This window comes from Ruditapes philippinarum, unplaced genomic scaffold (genome assembly GCF_026571515.1).
Source record: "Ruditapes philippinarum isolate M1 unplaced genomic scaffold, ASM2657151v2 ctg3974_1_1_1_1, whole genome shotgun sequence".
Lineage (NCBI taxonomy): Eukaryota > Metazoa > Mollusca > Bivalvia > Venerida > Veneridae > Ruditapes > Ruditapes philippinarum.
The window spans coordinates 168,004-191,770 of record NW_026853242.1 but is presented as its reverse complement, the minus strand read 5'-3'; the positions used below and the strand labels follow the sequence as shown (position 1 = coordinate 191,770).

Here is a 23,767-nt window from a genome sequence, read left to right as displayed (position 1 = left end):
ATCAGTAATGTCCCACTCAATCAGTAATGTCCCACTAAATCAGTAATGTCCCACTCAATCAGTAATGTCCCACTCAATCAGTAATGTTCCACTCAATCAGTAATGCCCCACTCAATCAGTAATGTCCCACTCAATCAGTAATGTCCCACTAAATCAGTAATGTCCCACTCAATCCTCAATCAGTAATGTCCCACTCAAACATTAATGTCCCACTCAAAAAATAATTGCCCATTGAAGCATTTATGTCCTATTCAATAAGTAATGTCCTACTCTAACATTAATGTCCTGTTGCTATAGAATTTGTATTCTCTATATCTGTTTCACCTATTGTATGAGTAAATTCAACACAGTCTAAATCTTCCTCTTCTATCACACTATCTACTTTCAGTGAGTCAGACAGGCTCAAATCTTCATTTGAATCATCAATATCTTCATCAATGTCCCATGACTTTTTGGAATCACTGGATCACTATGTGCATAGTGTTCAGAAGAAGCAAAGTTATTGCAAATGTCCTTTCTTATACTATTGGCCTCTTGTGTCTAAAATTTAAAACATACTGTTTTATAAAAGGTGATTTACAAAGAAAGATATCTAAACTTTCTATTTCAAGTACCACTTACCAAGCTAAATCTCTTAAATAGACTTGTCCATCTTAAATCTGGGTAAATTTCAAAATATGTACTGACTGAATAGCAAACAGTAAACTATCATTTTCATCTGTACTGGTCACACTTGGTTACTTGGGTAAAATAAAAAACATTATTATAAAAAACACCACCATCATCATCATCATCATCATCATCATCATCATCATCATCAACAACATCATCATCATTATTATCATCAACATCATCATCAACATCTTAATCATCATCATCATCAGCAGCAGCATCATCATCATCATCATCATCAAAAATTCATTATCATCACTTGAATAACAGTCATTATAATTATAATCATCATCATTATTATAATTATAAAAGTCAAAAAATATTATCACAGTGTATGCCAGAAGATTTTAAAAAAAACACATGTGATATGTTTTATATATGTATGTGAAAGAAACACCTACTTACCTTTGAATACCCAGCTGGTAAAGGAACATCAAACACTATAGCTGGGTTACAGGGATCATATGTGTGTGTACATGTGGATGCATTGATGAACGTTGTTGTCCCATCTGTTGTTACACCATACCCTAATAACACAACATTATATGAGCCGCGTCATGACATAACCAACGTAATGTGTTTGCGACCAGCATGGATCCATGGATCTGCGCAGTCTGATCAGGATCCATGCTGTTCGCTTACAAACCATATTACAAGTAGATAATTTGATAGCGAACAGCATGGATCCTGAACAGACTGCGCGGATGCGCAGGCTGGTCTGGATCCATGCTGGTCACAAACACATTACGTTGGTTTTGTCATAACGCGGCTTATATAATAATTAATATATACAGTAATCATTTGTGATTAATAAAAGTTCTTGCTATTATTAATACTTTTATAACACTGCTTTAAACATATTTATCAAATATAAAATTATATAAAATTTTCATACAGTAACAATTTACTTCTATTAAAATAATATACTCACTGTAATTTAAATTGTTAAATTAGTATAATGTTAATACTTAACAAAGCTCTATTCAAACATATATATTATCCAAGTATGATGCTGTGGCAAAGTCCTATTAAATACGTGAACTAGTATATCAATCTTATATATACTAAATCCACTTCCTGGTCAAAAATGTACTGGCTGACATTACTTGATTTTGATCTGCTTAGGGTTCAAACCCATGATCCGTGACTTCAGAGGCAGGTGGCACCAGAACTAGGGGTCCAAGGTTATACAGTAATTTTCTAGGATCAAGCTAAGGTCTCAGGCAATTGATAAGGCAGAAACTGTCAGGGAATGTACACTGACCAATGAAAATCCTGAGATTTGAGACAGAACTCAAGGAAATAGTTTTACAAGCTTGAGGCAAGGCCACCTTGAATATGTAGCATACAACTTATGATGCTAGGCAGGAGTCAATAACAAAAAAAACATGAATACCTCAACTTCAGGTGTGATGCAAAAAAAAAAACAACTTAATTTAACTAAAACTGAAAAAAAGTTTAAGGTAGCATGCCAGATTCATGCATGCTAATCTTCATGAAACATTTTAAAATGTATTAAACAGTAAAATATTGTCAAATAATCAAAGACAGTTCAATAAATTAATTCATTGCAAACGGAACTTAAAATCTACGAAATAACCACAAATAGGTCAGAATATGCAACAATAGCCCTTACTGCGTTAGTCATGCAGAAAAAAAATTCAGTAAAAAAATGCTAAAATTTTAGTCATTTATTGGTAATAACATGTAAGTATAATAATGTTATAACTAATAAGTTTACCTTCATGTATATGTCCAAAGATGTGATATTTTGGTTTCACACGTTTCTGTACAGTGTCAAGTAAATCTACACAACCCACGTGATTAGCTGCTGGACCTCCTACCATTCTCTTCAGTTTGTAAGCCACACCAACATTGACATTGTCTCCAATACCTGATCATTGTAATAAGTAAAACTTCTTCAACAAAATTTTTTCTTGTCAATCATTATTATAATGAATGCTTTTAATTTTTGGGTCATTTTTCACAATTTTCAAAATAATTATTATGAAGAGTGAGTGAATTATCTGAAATTTTGCAATACAAGTTATTGATCCAGCCCAACAAAAAAATAAAATATAAAATCTTGAGAAAAAAAACATATATCAAAGACCCACAGTGCAATCCCTTTTAGCTATGAAAGAAAAAAACATAACAAAACTTTTTCCTACATGTATGTGTAGTTTGTTTTTTTTGTCAACAGAGTAACAAAACAGATATCCTTAATGTTCTTTAAACATTTGAATTATATCACTAAAGATAGAATACACTGATAAATAACTAATATTATTATATCCAACCAAAAACACATGTATTTTACATACATTATAGAAACATCATAATCATCATAAGAGTAAAAAAAATCGTACCACATGGCAGTGAATGTGTTACTAGAATATCTGTGTCAGCTGGTATCTGGTTCCATTTCTTCATTAGAGCCGGGCCACGTTGACGCTGAAATCCCCAGAAGCCACGCCCTGCTGTCCTGTTTGTTTATAAACAATATGTTTCCATATTAACATCAAAGAATATATTTATTCATGTGGAAGTTTGAAAAAGACTTAAAAGTAACCGTTAAGCAATACATGTGTTGATATAACAGCAAGATAAGGACTCTTCCTGAAACTTCATAATTAAGGTAGATCTATATATTCTTTGATTCCAAAAAAAAAAAAATTATTGACAAAAACAACGCTTCTTCAAAACAGCTTAAGATCATATTAACTTTGAAGTTGGCAGCTTTTAAAATGCAATAGTAAGTCACATTTGCATGCACATCAAGTATAGTATACCCGATGTCCAAATGTAATGTGAGCAATACCTATAAATTATCATTCAATAATATTAAGAACTTAATTGCCACCTTAGTGCAGTTATGGGTAAGTCCTTTTAAATTTAATTGGAGCTTAGCAACCCAGTAATTGCACTAAGGTGACGAAATATAATCATAAAATATTTTAACAATTTTTTATACTCACCAGGGGCTTCCGTATATTTTAATTCCGTATATCTCGACTGAAGAGTCTTCTAAATAGATACAGTCCGTCAACATTTCATGCACAGTGTTTACTCCAAAATGTTCCAAACGTGATTCCAATTCCATGCCAGTTGTTAATGACCATATTTTCCTTGATCCATTCTTCTTCACATGGTCAAGGTCAAATGTAATGTCATGGTTACCAGCTATTATTACTTTATGTTTATGTGTTAAAGTTCCTGCAACATAGATAATATATATGAGATATATTCAATGTGTGAAATATTTTAAGAAAATTGACATGTCAATTCAAACGCTTTACAGAAGTTTTGATAAATAACTTTTCAGATTTCATGTTTCCATATTTTCAATTCCTATATTTATTCATACATGTATTAATATGACTGTATATTGAAACAGGCTAGGATCAGAAAATGTAGGTCTCATTAATCATGTATATACAATAGTATATCTGTCTAAAATTAAAATATCTGGGGTATCCATGGCCGAGTGGTTAAAGTCGTTGACTTTAAACCACTTGCCCCTCACCGCTGTGGGTTCGAATCCCAACAGGGACTTTGGATTCTTTCATGTGAGGAAGCTATCCAGCTAGCTTACAGAACGTTGTTGATTCTACTCAGGTGCCCGTCCAGTAAAGCTGGAACGTCGCTATATGACCTACAAATGTATATATTGATTCGGTGTGATGTAAAACCCAATCAATGCATTCTTACCTAAATATTTGTTAACAACATCAACCTCGTCTGGCATTCCTTGCATTGTAAAGTCACCAGCATGTATCAATACATCGCCATCTGGAATTTCTAAATTTTTGAACTGCTCTAATTTTGTATGAGTGTCAGATATACATACAAAACGAACACAATCCTCCTTCACTGGAGTGTTTGGATCCATAGGTTTGACAGTTTGGCATTGACACCGCTTTGCTCTTTTTCTCCAAGCTGCATTAGGATTACCAGCATCATCACTTGAACTCAATTTATCAGGACCAACCTCTGCCTTCACATCGTCCTCTCCAAACATACGTGAAAAATAATTTGTAAGTGAATCCATTTTATTCAGTAATGAGAGTCCAAAACGATACATCACAGTGTTTTACCACTCTTAAAATAAAGTCACTAATGTGTTTCCTTGCTGACACAGTCACAAATAAGTGAATTGTACATTGTTTTCAGTAGTGTAGTCCAATATATTAGACGTTACAGGCTTGTTATAGTTTTTGTCGGTCAAGCCTGACGTCTAATAGTTATTGCTCAAAAACGCATAGCATCATAAAAAATTCCAAAAATGTCTATTGTCTTGCCTTTCAAGCTTTATTCAAAAGCTTATCATATTTTCTTTCAATTTCATGCTCAATCATACGCAAAAACTTTCAAACGATGTACTTATCAATTTAAAATAAAATATAAACATCAATCTATTTTTGTCTATCAGCCATACTGGTTAAGCAAGGTGCTTTACAGATTGATTCCAAATTTTTGAACGGAAAAATATATTCGAACACACTGACGGTGCATGGGCAATTATTTCGTTAAAAAAATATTCCGTTAGATTGTTCTGACTCAGTTAAACGCTTGCATTTGAATTAGCCAATCAGATTTCGCGCACTTTACGGCCGCCATTTGTTTATCGGCTGTAAAAGGAATTGAAATACATAAGAGGATTTAATCATGATTTTTCGGATGTGACAGTTTAATTATTTTGACAAAAGGTATTTATTTTTTAGTTTTGTTCATAAATAGGTCAAAAATTATGTAAATACACGCTGTCTTCATTGTTTTTCGTTCCGCCCGATTTTCTGGCGGAACATGCTATGGGTTTTTGAGCAATTTCGATATGACGTTGCTTTGCCCAGAAGCCAAAATATCTCAAAGCGACGTCATATTTATAGGACTATCAGTAGTGGTGCAAGACAAATGTAATTGCTAAAAATAGATAAAAAAAATTGTCACACTAAAACGAGACACGTCTATTTTTACACATTTCTACAGACATGTCATTCATTTTTAATTAAAATTGTATGGGATATAGGTAAAGCTACATTTTAACAATTTATCGTCCAGTAAATTATGTAAGGGATTTATGATTTGTCAGCATTTTTATGTTTTGACAGCTGTGGTATGTTTATATGGATTATTCGTTCAGGAGATGTAAACATCTGCACCGCCTTCATTATTTCTGGCTATGTGTGAGAATAGATTTAGGTTTAGGCTGCTAAATATTTTCTTGACAAATTAAAAAAAAAAAATTAGCAAAGTATTTCAGGCAAAATAATACTCTAATCATATGCCTGTACATCTTTAGTGTTGCTTATTTTCTATAGTCGGATTAAATATCAGTACCAATTCATGTACTGTATTCTTTTTACATTATTTTACTGTATGGAATTGTGAATTAGAAGATGCAATGTGAGGTACAAATGAATATGTTGCAAGAACAATACTCCAAGAAAAAAAACAACATCAAGGTAATGGTCAATATCTGACAATTTCCTATTCCATACAGTATACAACGCAGCCTCCTGTCAAGGTATCTGTTGTATTTTTTAATAATACCAACACGTTCAGCCCAACTTGTGATTTCAAATATAACTAGTAGAAAAGTATATCATGTGACCCTCTCAGGCATTGTTAAGCTGAATCACGGATTTATATTACAATGTAATATAAATCCGTGTAATATAAATCCGTGACTGAATGGAACCACTAAACCTGTAATATGGCCAGAAAATAGTAGGAAGTGGACAGTGACAGCATGGCTGAGTGGTTAACATGTTGGACTAGTTATCTAACAATTGCTAGCAGAATGGGTTCAAACCTCATCAGGGGCAAGACATTGTTTCCTTGAGCAAGAAACTTTACACACATTGTTCATTACTGGTTGGTTCCAGGAACAAATTTAGAAAGTGTGTCTATAAGCTTATAGCTTCCTACATAATTGAACTAAAATAAATTCTGTATAAACCAATGACAAGATGACAACAATTCTCTGTTTGAACTTTTTTTATTTCTGTTTCAAACCCTTCTAACAGAATTTTTACAAATAGCACATAATTATGCTTCATTGCAGTAAAATTAGGTTTTATATATTTACAATTCAGGACTTCTTTGTACAAATTCATTATCACAACAGCAATAAATAACTATGCAGTTGTATAGCTGCTCAAAATGTGGACCAAACTGAAATGAAAAATAAAAAATATGCACATAAAATGTAAAATGTCCGTAACAATTCACGCCATAGATGATTATAACTGACCTAATACAAATACGTACATAGTAAATTTTTTCTTGTTAATGTTTTACACCAAGGTAAAAAATATCACTGAAGACAACATCTTAAGAATTATATCCTCAATCGATATTCTTGGACAAAAAAACAAAAACTTTAAAAACAAGAACTTAAAAAAAGTGTCAATTCATGTAATGTGCAAAAACAAAGAAAAACAATCATAACTCATTAATATTTACCAAGTTACAACAAAATTAAAGATAAACATACTAACAAATTAAGAAGTGTTTACATCCAATATATACTGGATGTCAGTCTTAAATCATGAAAACATTTCTGCAATAATTATACCAATTACTTTAAGAGAGCAAATCATAAATTGTAATGAAATAGATGAAAAACTTACTGCAATGGCTCAACAATTGAAGTAATTGCAAAAAAGGAAACATCCTTATGTACATAAATATAAGTCCCGACCAAGTCTATTTTCTATTTCAAATTTTTACAGGCAAAGCTTTTACAAGCAACACCATGCCAACAGCCAAGTATCTGTTCTAGCCTATGAGATCAACAGACCTTATTCTGCTCAATTTTAGTATTATTTTTATATCCCTGCTTTTTATAATTGAAAGTTCTCCAAATCAAAGACAGGTTATCACAACAGCAGCAAGGAAATTCTAAAACTTTGAAAAACTGTCTTAATATCTATCTACATGGTAATCAAACATTTTCCCTGTCAAATATAACATATAATATTAATTATATTATGTTTGTTAGTTATAAAGTTAATCTTGTGTATACAACCTACCAGTCAACAACAATTTATTTCCAGATTGTACTGAAACTTTTTACACAGCAACAACTTAATTGAAATTTAATTGAGCACACAATACCAACTAATCATGACAAAATGAATTATGAACATAAAAATACTGTTAATATATGGCATCTTATTACAAATGTGGTGTGATTTGACCATGAAGTTCAGCTTCGTAACTTATCTACAAAGTGATACATAAAGGCCAATAGCATTATACCCCAAAATGTTACATCTATCATAAATCAAATGTGTAGTAAAATATCTGATAATGTCTGATAATACCTGACATGATCTCATATTGTGTTGTAAGATATCTCATGTCTGACATAATATCTTATTCACTGAGATAATATCTCATAATGTCTTGTATCATATCTCAAAATGTCCGACACAATTTCTGATGATATCTCAAAATGTCCGACATGATATCTCATTACATCTTTTATGTTATCTCATAATGTATGTTAGCTTATTATATATCTCATAATGTCTTATATATCATAATGTTTTTATGTTATCTCAAAATATCTGAGATAATATCTCATAATGTCTTGTATGATATATCATAATGTTTTATGTTATCTCATAATGTATGAGATATTAATATCTCGTAATGTGTTGTATGATATCTCGTAATGTGTTGTATGATTATCTCGTAATGTCTTAAATGATATATCACAATGTATGGCATCATATCTGATAGTCTGAAATAATATCTCACATATGTATCATATATATATCTCAAAAACAAAAACATTTCACTGGCAATTTCAGGGTGGATTTTGCGGATGATTTGGATCGATGATTGTTGTTGAAAAGCCGAGACCGACACCACGCTGCGTGTGGGTCGTCATACGCGCAAACTGATAGTCCTGATCAAGTCTCTGAAACAATTCCGCCTGCTTCCGTTGCTGTTCCTCCGACAGTTTCTGTAAGTCCTCCGGCAGTTCCTCCGCTGATGATTGACCTTCGCCTCCCTTCATACCCATAAGTTTACGGAATTTTGACGCTGTTTTATTATCTTCTGTAGAAACAAAAGCGGATTTCCACTGCGTCTCCATATGATCCTGTAATATATGATAATTATATAAACATTACCTATATATTAACATATTCTTTTTTTTGTATGCGATGGGGGTGACAGAAGTTGAGCGTGGGGACTAATGCCAAAGTATCTTACTATAACTCTAGTAACAGATTTCAATGGAATGTTCATGGATCAGACTTGATCAAGCATTAATGTTAAACCTTTTACCCCACCCCCCTTAACATCGCTTGAAAGCTTCAATAGTACACATAAATTTTTTAGCCCAAAATGTTCCCCCTCCAGATCATAATGTAACAATTGTGTATTTAAATAATATTATAATTCCCAAATTGGTGTTAGATCTTTAATCATTAACTTAAACAAACAGTATTTCAATTTCACTTACATTTTTTTTTAACAACACAAGAAAAACATGGTATTAAAATAAGTTGACAGAAATATCTTATAATGTTTAATCAAATAGAAACAATATTACATTTTTCTCCTTTTGGTTTTCATCTGTCTTCTTTGACCATAAAAGCTTCCTCTTTTGGACTTGTTCGGCATATTTAAGTGGATTAACAGCTGCTGGGTTATAGTACTTCGGCACCTCAACCCCAGTCAACTCCTGAGCCTGAGTGAAGAAAAAATACATAATAAATTCACTGATGATTTGTTACTTCTATACAAAATATCATATCTTTATATGTCCCTACTTTACTATTGATTTTTTTTGTTGTTGTTGTTTTGTTTTGGTTGGGTTTTACATCGCACCAACACAGTAAAGGTCCACCTCAGGTGCCCTCCCATGCATTATTTCAGACACAAACAGGCACCTGGATAGAACCATCAACCTTCCATAAGCTAGCTGGATAGCTTCCTCACAAAAAAGAATTCAAAGTCACTGACTGGACTCGAACCAACAGCTGTGAGGGGCAAGTGGTTTGAAGTCAGTGACCTTGACCACTTGGCCATGAAGGCCCCAAATAAGTTGTTAGAATTCTTGACTAGGGGATAACTTTATAACATGTTATCAATAGATTATACAGTACACTACCTGAAAACAGGCAGTCAAATGTTTACATTATTTACCTTTTTATGCATAGCTGCCATAGTCTGGATAAGTGCCATCTGTGGTGTTACAGACTCTCCACTGTTGAGTTTGACTCCCTTCAATAGATCTGATGGTCTCAAAGCCTCCCCAGGCTTTCTTAATGCATCAAGGTCGGACACTACTGTAAAATACATACATTAATTTACTTATAATCATGGCATGAAATAAAGATGTGTGGCTATCTATAACTGATGTAAAGTTAATTGAGCCGTGTCATGACAAAACCAACATAGTGCGTTTGCGACCAGCATGGATCCAGACCAGCCTGCGCATCTGCGCAGTCTGATCAAGATCCATGCTGTTTGCTTTCAGTTTCTTCACTTGTAATAGAGTTGGTAAGCCAACAGCATGGATCCTGATCAGACTGAGCGGATGGGCAGGCTGGTCTGGATCCATGCTGGTCGCAAACGCACTATGTTGGTTTTGTCGTGATAGGCTCAATTTTACCACAATACAAATACACTGAAAATCTTTAATTTACACACATATATTAATCTGCAACACTTAAATGGATAATCATTTCTGCAACTAACTGGGTTTTACATACGCATATGTAAAGAGAGAAAGCCTAAGCATGCATTCTAGAATCACTGACTAGGAGTGACTTTCCTAAGCTAAAGAAAAACTTTTATCATAGAATTAACATATACTCCACTTTTAACTTCTCAAATGTTGTAAATAGAACAATACATTTATAATTTTCAAAAATACCTTTACTTAATAGTAAAATATTAAATTGTTAAATAATAAATAAAATAACAAAAATCCTTATAATTAACCCATCCCCAATGTTTTAAGTTTATTAGCAGTGGCAGAATGGTTAATGTGTCTGCCTCTCTATCCAGGGATCATAGGTTTGAGCCCTAATAGGGTCACAACCATAGTTCCTTACTATAATTCCTTTATAACACCAGTAGCAATTAGCTACATGAATCAAGACTAGAAAGTTATGAATATAAACTAGAAAAATTTGTCCATAATCCATCCAAAAATTATTAACAACAGTTAATTACAAACCTTTATGTTCCTGATTACTCATTTCCTTGCTGGCATTAATAAATTCTTTCCTCATCTGTTCCTTAAAAGTTAGTTTTCTGCCCATCACAGGACTACGACTCCTCAATCTCTCCCGACTTCTACTTCTGTAACAAAACAAATACATCTTATAAATGTGTCATTCTATTTCACAATGTGACAAAGGTTAGAAAGATACACAGCCTGACCAGGACCCTTGAAATAACATTCAGCCTGACCAGGACCCTTGAAATAACATTCAGCCTGATCAGGACCCTTGAAACAACATTCAGCCTGATCAGGACCCTTGAAATAACATTCAGCCTGACCAGGACCCTTGAAATAACATTCAGCCTGATCAGGACCCTTGAAATAACATTCAGCCTGATCAGGACCCTTGAAATAACATTCAGCCTGACCAGGACCCTTGAAATAACATTCAGCCTGACCAGGACCCTTGAAATAACATTCAGCCTGACCAGGACCCTTGAAATAACATTCAGCCTGACCAGGACCCTTGAAATAACATTCAGCCTGACCAGGACCCTTGAAATAACATTAATCAGATCTTCAGCCTGAGCTTACTGGCTGCTTTCACATTTTCTTCCCCAAAATTTATAAATTCTGTACTTTCACATCAGGAGTATTTTACTTCAAATTTTCCATAATATGGTAAAAACTAAAATAATTATGACACAATATTAAGCTATCAAAAATGGATTAGTCAGTAAGAATGATATTGTATTGTACTGTTTTTGTTTTTATTTTATCCATATCTTGCACAATGCTTTTATTATATTTGCCGACATATGGATTGTCTATTTCTGTAGGCATGTAGAATATCATGTAAATGAAACAACCGTAAGTAATACACATTTGGCAAGTTGCATAGGGATAAACATAGACAAAGTTAAAATAAAACCCCTGGTAATGTCACTAATGTACTTCTTAAAATAACTGATAATACAATGTTCATTGCTAGCAAGCCATAAATTATATAGTTACCTAGAATGTCTTTCCCTGCTTCTATGTCGACTTCTACTTCTACGGTCTCGGCTCCTACTTCTGTGTTTCCTTTTTCTATCTTTACTTCTGCTTCTCTTTCTCTCTTTACTTCTACTTTTTTTTCTATCCCTGCTACGTCTGTCTCTACTCCTGCTTCTATGTCGGTGACGAGATCTACTTCTTCTACGATCTTTCTTCTTATCTTTCCTGTCTCTACTTCGACTTCGTTTTCTGTGTCCTTCACTCTTACTATCTTTATTGTCTTTTATATCAGACTTTACGTCTGTAGATGACTGAGTTTCGGTTATTTTTTTTTCACTAGTACTATCTTTATGCTCACGTACTTCTGACTTTCTATTTTCACTCTTACTGTCTTTCCGTTCCCTGCTTTTACTTCTTTTCTCGTCTCTACTTGATTTTCTGTCTCGAGACTTTTTGTCCTTGTGCCTGTGGTGGTCACGAGACCGTCTTCGCTTTCTGTCTTTTGATGAACGTGATCTGCTTCGTCTGCGTTTAGACTTGGAACTGTGATCATGCTGAAAATTAAAGTACAGAAATTGTGTATAATGGATGAAACACATGTTTATATATTTTTTACAAAAAAATAAAATTTCTGGTTACTGTTTGTTTAATAGTCTTAAGAATACAAGCTTATCAGAAAATTCTAATTATTTTCTATTTATAGGGTCATATGTCTACTTTCCTGTTATACTTATGGAGGAAGACTTGAGGTGTATAATAACTCTTCGTGTATTATTACATGCACAAACAGGCACCTTGAGTAGACCCATTGACGTTTCCTAAACTAGTCTGGTTAGTATCTTCACAAGAAAGAATCTTTGTCGGGTCAGAACCCACAGTTGTGAGGAGTAACTGGTTGAAAGTCAAAGGCCTTAACCATTTGGCTGCAAGTGCCCCAAATTCTAATGCCGTTTCAACACACATAAGTACAAACTAAAAAATTATGCTAGAAAAGCGAAACATTTTAGATCAGACAATTATCATATTGACTGTATACCAATCACTTAGCTACATAATTTAAGCCAAGTTTGTTTGTTTAATTGGGTTTTTACGTCACAACGACACAGTATAGGTCATATGGCAACATTCCAGCTTTACTGGTGGAGGAAGACCTCATGTGCTCTTCCCCAGCATTATTTCAGGCAAGAATGGGTGCCTGAATAGAACCACCCACGTTCAGAAAGCTAGCTTGATAGCTTCCTCATTTAAGCGAAGAGTAATGAAATACAAGTATAAAGTTATCATACAGGCTTTGAGAAATGTTTTCTAGTATGACAAAAAGTAAAAGTCAGTACTAAAAATTGTCAGCTGTCAAACGCATTTAGACAATTTTACAAAAGTTTACCAAAAATATATGTGGAAACTTAAAAATGTTTTATGAACAAGTCTTGAACATACCTTTGACCTATGTGACCTTTTCCTATCCCTAGACCTTGAGCGTTTTCTATCCTTTGACCTCGGCCTCTTCTTCTCATCTGAAAGCTTACCAGAGCCTTCTTCTTTTTTATCTTGATCCTGTTGAAGGAAGAAAATATCTATGAAGTATGTTCTTAACATTAGACTTTGAAAACCCTAACCCTTCATCAATAATGATTATTTCAATATACATGTAGTATTTGTTATGCAAACTTTTACTATGCTGTGTTTCAAAGATTTAATATAGTGAAAGATATTGAAGATCTGCACGTAAATAATGTTCACCGAGTATCTAAAAAGGAACCATACATATTTAAATAACTGAAAGTAGAAATTTGAACATCTAATTTTACATCATCAGCAGTCACTTGGAGGATCTTGATGAGAACACAGAGAGGTAGCGTTATGTTACAACATCAATTTGATATTTTCTTTTCCAAAAAATTCCAGGCTTTAAGATCTTCATAATTTAAAATAATGTATATTTCAGGGACAGTTCTCAAATTAGTATCAGTACATGTACAGGTTTGAAAAATGCATTCTATTACCATAAACATGAAGATAAGTTTATTCTAACTTTGATTGCTAGTCACCAGCTACTGACAATATAGAAGAGTTAAATTACCTGTCTATCAATAACTGCAGTGGTTGATTTATCTTCCTCGTCTCTCTCTGTCCGGCTCTGGTGGGCTCTCGCCCGCTTTATGCGTGGACCTGGCTGATGACTCGGTTGAAGCCGGTGGTGAAAGATTTGCAGGTGGTGTGCATGCGAATAAGTGAAGAGAGCAAAACCGGAACGCTTCGCACTGAAGAGTTGTCCGAACTAGTGATCCACTCAGTCGACATTTCACGCAGATCGTGATCAGATGAGCTTGACCTGTCTCGTTCTTTTACTTGCTGAAAATAAACGAACACTGCTTGCTGTTTAAGTGCTTTTGGTTCCTTTGTATTTATTATCATTAATGTACAAGCAAAAAGAAATGCAAATATCTGTTTAACTTTAAACATATGAGGACTTTAGTACACAGAATAAAGAGCAATTATTTCATATATCAATCAAATACATGCCAAGTTTATTTTAAAAAGCACACAGCAAAATGGCCCTGTATTTCTTGCTCAAATAATGACTTCTTAAAAATTAAAACCAATATAATTTCAATGTATTTTTTTCTGCAACCGAGGAGTGCATGTATACTTGCTCTATACAAAGTTTTTAAGGATTTCCTTTAGTGGCTTTACCAACTTTTACAGACTGGTGGTTTAATACAAAAAGAAGCAGAGATATTGCTATCCAGTTCTCCTGGAAAGTTGTGAAGTAGACAACTTATGACCGTACTCTGTCATTTTCTGTAGCAATCATGAGGAATCTGGCTCATAGTAATTTTTCAACAATATATCAAGCAGTAAAATTAATTATTACATATTTATTTAATGATATCAGAACTTATTTTACATCAATCATGAGTGATAGAAAGAATAGAACATCTATACCCTGTCCTAATTGTGTTTTCTTTCTCTAAAGTGTATGTACACGTAGCATTATATATTTATCAATTAATACCATTTATTCATACACATTGCAAACACTGTCTTTTTATATTTTACAAAGAAATTTCATCAGGGTATTTAACAGTGTATCTGTACAAAACAGGGTTACATTTTCTGCCATGGTTTCACCATTTTTGGAATGCAAACAACATTACATCTACGGAATTGGGAAAAATGCATAGTAAAATTGTCCAAATTGGGAATTTTACAATAACTGCTAAACATATAATGGATACAAGAACAGGTGCTTTCTATAGGCATTGCATTCATATTATTATTTTTATTTATTTTACTATGAATAAATAATTCTACTTGATTCTCTCTTGAAAATATGCTTTCAAAGAAATTCAACAACATTAATACAGATTGACAATTTTTGTTTTGCATTTGGAATGCCTCCATTTACCAGAAATTAATAATGATACAAGGAAAAAAATGGCCTGTATTTTGATGTATACCAACATGGACATGTGACATACTAATGTATCACCGGGCAAGTGCTTTTTTCAGCTGAGTACACACCCTTATACATGTAAATCCCTGTATTGTACAGAATCCTGTTAAATAATACTCTAATAATACTATTCTATACGTATTTCATGTATTCAATTAACATTTATAAATTAATAATCCTTTACTATCATGGTTAACAAGGGCATGTTAATGACTTAATAGTTCCAATTAACAGGCCCATTTCTAACTTGTCCACATGTGTATGAATCATAAAGTTTCTGTACGACTCTTTTTTAATACAAATACATAGAAAAATAAAGAATACTTTATGCCCCTGCATAGAAATACTAGAATTAATTTGTAAAGTCACATGGTATAAAGAATTCTGGCATTTTTTTTACATATAATAGGTATAGAATAATTTAAAATATAACATCACATTTAATTCCGACATAAAATATTGAGAGAAAACAAAATTATGCAGCACTAGTTGGGAAAACTAGCAAAAGGTTAATATACTTGTGAAATTACAGCAATGACTTTCTGACACTGATAATCATTTTATTTGCTAAACAATCATATTTTTTAAATAAAATATATGATCAAGTATTAAGAAGACTCTTTCCCCCTTCAATTAATACCAATTATATAGATTCTCTTGTACTTATACTCAACTTGCGAAGATATAAATATAAGAATGTGCAAAATGTCTGGATCTAAAATTAGGTCAAGTTTTGATGAAGAACTCTGTTACTCTACTATATCCCCAAACACATTTTTTCTCACAGGCTTGTAATTCTCTCTTGGCTCCAGTGCGTCTCGGGGTTGTCGTACTTACCCTATATTCGGTGGCAATTCATCACTATTTGAAGAAGACCTCTCTCGAGCAATTTAGCTTTTCTGGATACCTATGATATTATATAAGTAGTCGTGTCAGACAGTGTTTTTTTGTGGTGATTTGTACGTTTTTTTAAAACCCTGGCTGTGAAAGCCAACATATTTTTTAACATGTCACAATATCCATTTTTAATCAGACGTGTTATAATTGAAAATGTACTTTAAAAGCATTTGCTATATCTTAGACTTCATCACATGTTTATCTGTTTTTTGGTACCCTCGCACATTCTTGCCTTTTCCCATCATTCAAGCTCAAACAAAGTTTCTTTGCAAGACATACCTTGTAAATTATTGTTTTACCCAATGATTTGTATCTAACAATAATGTGACGAAGTCTTTCCATAGCAATATGAAAGAAACCAATATATGTACATCTTCCTTTCAGGTCAATTTCATATATAACGAAAATATTCAAATTAAAAAACAAAAGCTAGCTCAAAACAAACTCTTTTTCTTCCCCCCCCCTTTTTTTTTTGGGGGGGGGGGGGGGGGGGGGAACATCCTTTTGCATACATGAAAAAAGTTAAAAGATGTACATGTACTAATTTCTTGTCCGTATAATTTCAATACCCCAGTAAGGGTTACAGTTAATCATTCAAGCCCATCCTAATCCCTGGAAAGTTATAGAAAGAAGCACAATCCTAGTGAAATTCCCTCTTACAAAAATAAACAAGTAACAACATTTCTGGAGATGTTTTGTGCTCCCACTTTCCAGGGATGACTGTTGATTTCATACCTTTCTAAGTTTGAAAAAGGCATCATCATCTTCATCCTCTTTTTTTACTGGTTCTGCATCATTTGGTTCCCCTGACACTAAATCTTTACTTTGTTCAGGCTTGTCTTCTTCTGAAAAAGTCAGTGATTCATTTGTTCAAGATCAAACATATTTATGAAACATACATTTCAGTCACAATTGTAAATTTTGATATTCAACTAACAATTCATTTCATTATAAATACATAAAAAGTTTTTTTGTTACACTCATAGTAATTGAAACTTAATGACAATCATTCTTCTATCTTTTGAGAAATATAGAAGCATATGTATGCTGAAGAAACTGTTGAAACTTGAAAACCCTGTCGCCTACCTGCATTTATTCACCATATAAATAACCAAAAACTTCTGTACAGTAAACCTTACTTATAAAATATTAAGTATGCATTGTCAACATATCCCCAACCTTCACACTAGTTAGTAATGTTTTGCTTTTTTTCATATATAAACATTTTTATTACCAAACTTATCTATATCATTATAAGAATTACATTTTCATTTTAAACTTATATATGAAAAATACTTAACTACCTGCATCACTTTCATTGCTGGCAGATGACTGTTCTTCTAAAGCTAAACCACTCTCTGCTGGGTTTTGTGAACTTTTCATGCCGGGATATGCCACAATACCATTCACTAAGAAGTCACTGCTCTTCACAGGGTCTGTGTTACCTCCTCCTCCACCTGGTGCTATCATCTGTTCAAAGGAGAGCCATTCATTCTCTAACACTGTTGGGGTTAAATGTGTTTTACCTTTCACCTGTTGTAAATAAAAGCATCAATAAATTAATATATCATATAAAATATTGCCATGTTCTAATAGTTAACATATCTTCATAGAAGCCAATAATATAAAATTAAACAAAATCAAACAGTAATTTTATCAATTAGGCCATCCTTAAAAAAAATGTTTGTTTGCAGTAACGCAACCGACTCACAAAATTTGCCCCTACTCAAAATTTTTTTTCATGATCAGAAAATTATGCCTTGTGCTTTGTTTTTGTTCTTTTAAAGGTTAATAGAAGAAATAAAATGTAGGTCTTATTAAATTAGAATTCAGTTATCAATTTATTAATTGTTACCAGATTATCAAAGCATATATTGTCCAGCATTTTGAAATTCCATGTTTATTTGGGAGTACAGTTCAATAAAACTAGAAATGTGTCATCATGCCACGGATGCCCCCGCATGCAGCCAAAATTTCAAATGTTATAATATTTAGTTCCAAATTTGTTTGCACAAATTATTTTTTTCATTCTAAGTTCAAAGCCCTTAAAACTTTTCAATGTTAACTCAAACCATTTTTATACAATGTTCAAGGCACTGAAATTATTCAGTCTTAACCTTTTAAAAATAGCATATTGCATATTTGTAGCCAACATAATGGCTATATACATTTCCACAAAAGTATGAGTGCTGAAACTGAAAGTTCAAATTTTTTCCAACATTCAGGAAAGATAAGTTTGTCTAAAATCATTGAACCACGACCAAATTCAAACTTAAACTGCTTATTCCTAAGATGTATCTATATTATTTTCAAAGTGAAAGGGACATAACTCTGCCAAAAAATCATCAAACCATGACCAAATTCCAACTTGACCTGCGCATTCCTTTGACATATCCATAATAATTATGTCAATTTTGAGTTGAATATGTAACACTGTTGGGTTGATAATAAACAGAAACTGTAAATTTCATATCATTTTCAAAGTGAAAGGGGCATTACTCTGCCAAAAATCATTGAACCATGACCAGATTCGAACTTGGTCTGTGCATTCCAAAAACATATCCATTTGTCAAATTTGAGTTGAATGTGTAATATTGTTGGGGAGATAATAAACGGAAACTGAAAATTTCATATTATTTTTAAAGTGAAAGGGGCATAACTCAGCCAAAAATCATCCAACCATGACCAAATTTGAAATTGACCTGCGCATTCCTTTGACGTATCAATATGTCAAATTTGAGTTGAATGTTTAATACTGTTGGGGAGATAATAAACAGAAACTGAAAATTTCATATTATTTTCAAAGTAAAAGGGGCAAAACTCTGCCAAAAATCATCGAACCATGACCAAATTTGAACTTGACCTGCGCATTCCTTTGCATATCGATATGTCAAGTTTGAGCTAAATGTGTTGTACGATTGGGGAGATAATGAACGGAAACTGAAAATTTCATATTATTTTCAAAGTAAAAGGGGCATAACTCTGCCAAAAATCATTGAACCATAACCAAATTTGAACTTGACCTGCGCATTCCTTTGACGTATCCATATGTCAAGTTTGAGTTGAATGTGTTGTACCATTGGGGTGTTAATGAACGGAAACTGAAAATTTCATATTATTTTCAAAGTAAAAGGGGCATAACTCTGCCAAAAATCATCGAACCAAGACCAAATTTGAACTTGACCTGTATTTTCTCATGACATATCAATATGTCAAGTTTGAGTTGAATGTGTTGTACCGTTGGGGAGATAATGAACGGAAACTGAAAATTTCTGTTATTTTCAAAGTAAAAGGGGCATAACTCTGCCAAAAATCATCAAACCATGACCAATTTCGAACTTGACCTGTATTTTCTCATGACATATCCATATGTCAATTTTGAATTGAATGTTTTGAACCGTTTGGGAGATAATGAACGGAAACTGAAAATTTCATATTATTTTCAATGTAAAAGGGGCATAACTCTGCCAAAAATCATCGAACCATGACCAATTTCGAACTTGACCTGTATTTTCTCATGACATATCCATATGTCAAATTTGAGTTCAATATGTGCAAGGGTTATTAAGATAATGAACGGAAACTGATGATGACAGAAGGACGGAAGGACGGAATGACGGAACAGGGTAACACTATATGCCCCTGCCATTATATGGCGGGGGCATAAAAAACAAAATCGACCTACCTACCCACCTTGAAAAGTCTGGGTCGGGTTACTGCAAACAAACATTTTTTTAAGGATGGCCTTAATTATGTGTTTCTCATGAACTATAAATAATATATTGTATTCCAATTTAAACTGGGTTAACATTTACAACTGACATGATCACTCAGGTTGCCCACCGGCCTTTTTAAAGAGCATGTACTACTGAATGACCGATGTTAGGGGTATGCATCAAATTTTTTGGGAACAGACTCAAAAATAATGATTTTATAGCCTAAAAAGATATCCATGTTAAAGCCACACAAAAAAGGTAAAAAAAAGTTACAGATTGTCAGATTATCCTGTTAATTAAAACTGCTCTTCTAAAAGTAACACATTTTTTTTCTCACTGGAAATCTACAGAACTTTATCAAAAATCATAGATTAAATATAAAGTTCTTGTTTATTTATTGTTTGCTTGAATGGTTTTAAAATATTATTGGAATGTTTGAAAAATACATGCTGGTAAAGGAATGGGATAAATTATTTAATTTTTAGTTTTAATTTTTTTTTTTTTTTGCCTTTTTTGTTTATTTTTATTTACATAAATTTGTTTTTTATACACCTTTATTTACATGATGCAGTAACACCCTCAATTTCAGGAATAGGAACTCTGTCACATACAACAGCACTACTTCAGTACTTGTCATCAAATAAATGCATAGCAAGCTAACTTCTAAGCAACAGTAATCATTTGATTTGTTCGATTTCAGGACTTTACACCTCCTGGACGTTTCACCTTTGGTCTTTACACCTCCTGGACGTTTCACCTTTGGTCTTTACACCTCCTGGATGTTTCACCTCCTTTTTTTTTAATATTAATATCAGTAAACTTGTTTGACATACCTTAGTTGTTACACCTTAATTGGATTATATTGAGTGATAATTGAGATAACTCAATTTCATATAAATTTGCATGATAAATAGATCTATTTGTTTTTTGAATTTTTGGTTAAGAAATTTTATTTAAAAAATGATATTCTTGTTCAATTAAAATTTACCAAATATTTATCCATGTATGAAAAACATATAAAAACAAAATGATCAGATTTACTAAATTTTATTCAGAGTCAATTACTATATCTACAATGTATGCACTATACAATAACATAACATTATAATAAACACTGTTATTTTCATCATATAATTTTATTTTCTATTTTATAAAAAATAATAAGAAAATAAAAATGGTATCATATTTTATTCTAAATATTTTTCCAGGAAAATTTCACTATATTTATGTCAAAAAAATCTTCTTTATATCATGAATGTAATTGTTTACAAGGATGTTTACCCATAATGGTATTTATTTCATATATTTATCAAATTTAAAAAGTGGAGGTGAAAAGACCTGGGTTTTGAAGGTGAAACGTCCAAGGGTGAAACATCCAGGAGGTGTAAAGTCCAAACACCATTTGTTCTACATTCACAGAATTGATACAAAACAAAAATAATTTTGACTCTTTATTATTCTATTTCATTCATGAAATTAATTATAATGTTTTATTTTTTTAATAATTCAAAACACCTGTAAGTTGAAAATAGCTGTAGGTGAAACGTCAACAAATTTTGAAATTCTGTGGGACGAATAGTGAGTGGGGCGAATCATTACCACTGACAAATTCAAACGTATATTTCTGTATATTTAAGATTATGTCTACTGAATCTAATCAAATTATCTTTGCTAAACAGAATAAGAAACAATTAAGAGAACATAAGATATAGATTCTTATAATTATCAATGATCATTTATGATTTAAAAAACATCCTGGTTTAACAAGGTTTTACTGTTACACCACCATAGTTTTCCACTTCAATTAGCCTTGTCACTTAACTGATACTAAGTAAAATTTGTATACTTTCAATACATGTTATGTACTTAAACGATTTAACACACCTCCTTTTGTTTGGGACTATCTGATATTGAGTTATCTTCAGTATTTTCATCGTCATAGTTCGCTAGCAAATCCATTTTGACTTCTAGCCGGAACTTGTCCGATCACGTGGTAAAACACGTAATTTCCGGTAAATATTTAAAGTCAGAAATAATGCTTTAAAACGGAAAGGCGCACTCATGTGACTGCGAGATATGTGGTTATTTGGAGGACTTAAGAAAATCAAAATATTATAGTAAATCGAATATCATTTTCCTTGCTCTTGTGCTAGAACAGAGACTTACATATAGAAAGTGGTCATAACTCCTGTGACAGACCCCATAAAAAACACAAAATAACATTTAGCAATAAAACAAAAACACATTGAGCAAATATAAATTACTTTATCTCGATCATTACACTCTATAAAGTGTAATTTTATTTTATTGCCATTGTAATCCTTTTTTCTCTTTAAAATGACATTAAATAAAATGCGTGTCAAACAGCTATACTGTATATAGTGACTGTAAATGAAGAATAAAGGAATAAAGAAAAGGTTAAATTTATACGATAATTAGAAGTCCGTGATGGCATGTAAATGCGACTTAGTTCTTCAAATGATGACTAAAAGTCCTAATGTACCGCTTTAAGGTGATAACCACTATTTGAGAGGAATTCATCATCATTATGTGAAATACATGAAACTTTAAACTGGATTGTTCTACAATGTTCAAGATATATCGACTAACCTAGAATTGAATTTTAAGTATGCACGATAAGGGGCCAACATTGTGCACGATAAGGCGCCAACATTGTGCACGATAAGGCGCCAACATTGTGCACGATAAGGCGCCAACATTGTGCACGATAAGGCGCCAACATTGTGCACGATAAGGCGCCAACATTGTGTGCAATAACCAATCGCATCTTCTCGCCCCTTATTCCATCAAGCTTCAGAGAGGGACTAAAAATACACGGAACGGATACGGTATTTCGGTCATGCAAACAAATAGTAATTTAATGCTGTGAGTTGTTGACTAAGATTTTTCCAATATATCGAGTAAATTAAGGTACACCTATATTAATTAAGTAATTAAAAAGAGTACATTAATTATATACTTATTATTATGGTTATAGAAACCGAAACCATATGACATTAAGTGGAATTTGTTTACAGATGTACATCTATTATATGTCTATGAATCTCTTAGCTCCAGCAGATAAGACGGTTTTGACCCCTGGTGTAGCACCCGAGGTTAGCCAAAATCAACTTTCCGGTTTCGACGCCAAAAGACCTAAATAGTCTTGATGGGCCGTAAAATCATACAAAACAAACACAGACTCAGAGTATCATTCTTGTGCAAAACTTTGAGCACGTTGATATACTGATTCACACAGAAAGATATTAGAGACGCTCTGATAAGTTTGTATTGTTTTTTGCTCGTGTTTGGTATAAATTTTACCTCATATTTTATACATACGGTTATCACATTTCAATGTCCAATTAGTCATTATCGGTTTAATCTTAATTAGAAGTTCTGGCTGATCTAATATATAATTATGCAAAATTAATGCATTACTATTTTAAGTTAAACTTTAAGTCAACCAGGGCTGTTCAGTTTTGTCATCACGATTGCTGTGATAAAGATTAGCCATACTGTTATCTAGCATGTTATCTATGTAAAACAATACATAATTAGTTTCAGTACTCCTTAAACTTCAGGTTCAACACTGTAAAGTTTCATTGAAATTGCATGAGTGGTATAAGAGGATTAACTTTAAAAATCAAAATCATTAAAGGGTCATAACCACATTGACTCGGAAAATGCCGACAATATGCACAACTAGACTTGGTACTGACCATTCATGTAAAGTTGGGATGAAATTGCACTAGTAGTTTTTGAGGAGTAGTCCGGACAAGTTTGTGACAGACGGACAGACAGATGACGGAAGACCATGGAATTTCCGAACTC

At 32.8% G+C, this 23,767-nt stretch overlaps 3 protein-coding genes across 4 annotated transcripts; all 3 read right to left on the bottom strand.

The window, feature by feature from the left end:
• Positions 1-286: 286 nt before the first annotated feature.
• On the bottom strand, positions 287-4,844 carry LOC132736249 (UPF0046 protein C25E10.12-like). The gene is made up of 6 exons (XM_060723345.1): positions 4,384-4,844; positions 3,651-3,888; positions 3,042-3,157; positions 2,414-2,566; positions 1,078-1,199; positions 287-540 (listed from the first exon to the last, which is right to left on the bottom strand). The coding sequence occupies exons 1-6, from the start codon at positions 4,754-4,756 to the stop codon at positions 403-405; spliced, it is 1,140 nt and encodes a 379-aa protein (XP_060579328.1). The 5' UTR covers positions 4,757-4,844; the 3' UTR covers positions 287-402.
• A 2,025-nt stretch (positions 4,845-6,869) lies between these two features.
• Positions 6,870-14,998, bottom strand: LOC132736241 (arginine/serine-rich coiled-coil protein 2-like). The gene is made up of 8 exons (XM_060723336.1): positions 14,976-14,998; positions 13,944-14,124; positions 13,301-13,417; positions 11,882-12,417; positions 10,880-11,004; positions 9,841-9,983; positions 9,245-9,382; positions 6,870-8,788 (listed from the first exon to the last, which is right to left on the bottom strand). Exons 1-8 carry the CDS (start codon positions 14,996-14,998, stop codon positions 8,492-8,494), a joined length of 1,560 nt encoding a protein of 519 aa, XP_060579319.1. The 3' UTR covers positions 6,870-8,491.
• On the bottom strand, positions 14,180-21,954 carry LOC132736248 (uncharacterized). 2 transcript variants are annotated; one of them, XM_060723344.1, is made up of 5 exons: positions 21,818-21,954; positions 17,522-17,750; positions 16,953-17,062; positions 16,158-16,227; positions 14,180-14,215 (listed from the first exon to the last, which is right to left on the bottom strand). In XM_060723344.1, the coding sequence occupies exons 1-4, from the start codon at positions 21,890-21,892 to the stop codon at positions 16,159-16,161; spliced, it is 483 nt and encodes a 160-aa protein (XP_060579327.1). In that variant the 5' UTR covers positions 21,893-21,954; the 3' UTR covers positions 14,180-14,215; position 16,158. The 2 variants fall into 2 exon arrangements, with proteins under 2 accessions (XP_060579327.1, XP_060579325.1); XM_060723342.1 differs by lacking the exon at positions 14,180-14,215 and having other exon boundaries at positions 15,240-16,227.
• Between the last annotated feature and the right edge of the window lie 1,813 nt (positions 21,955-23,767).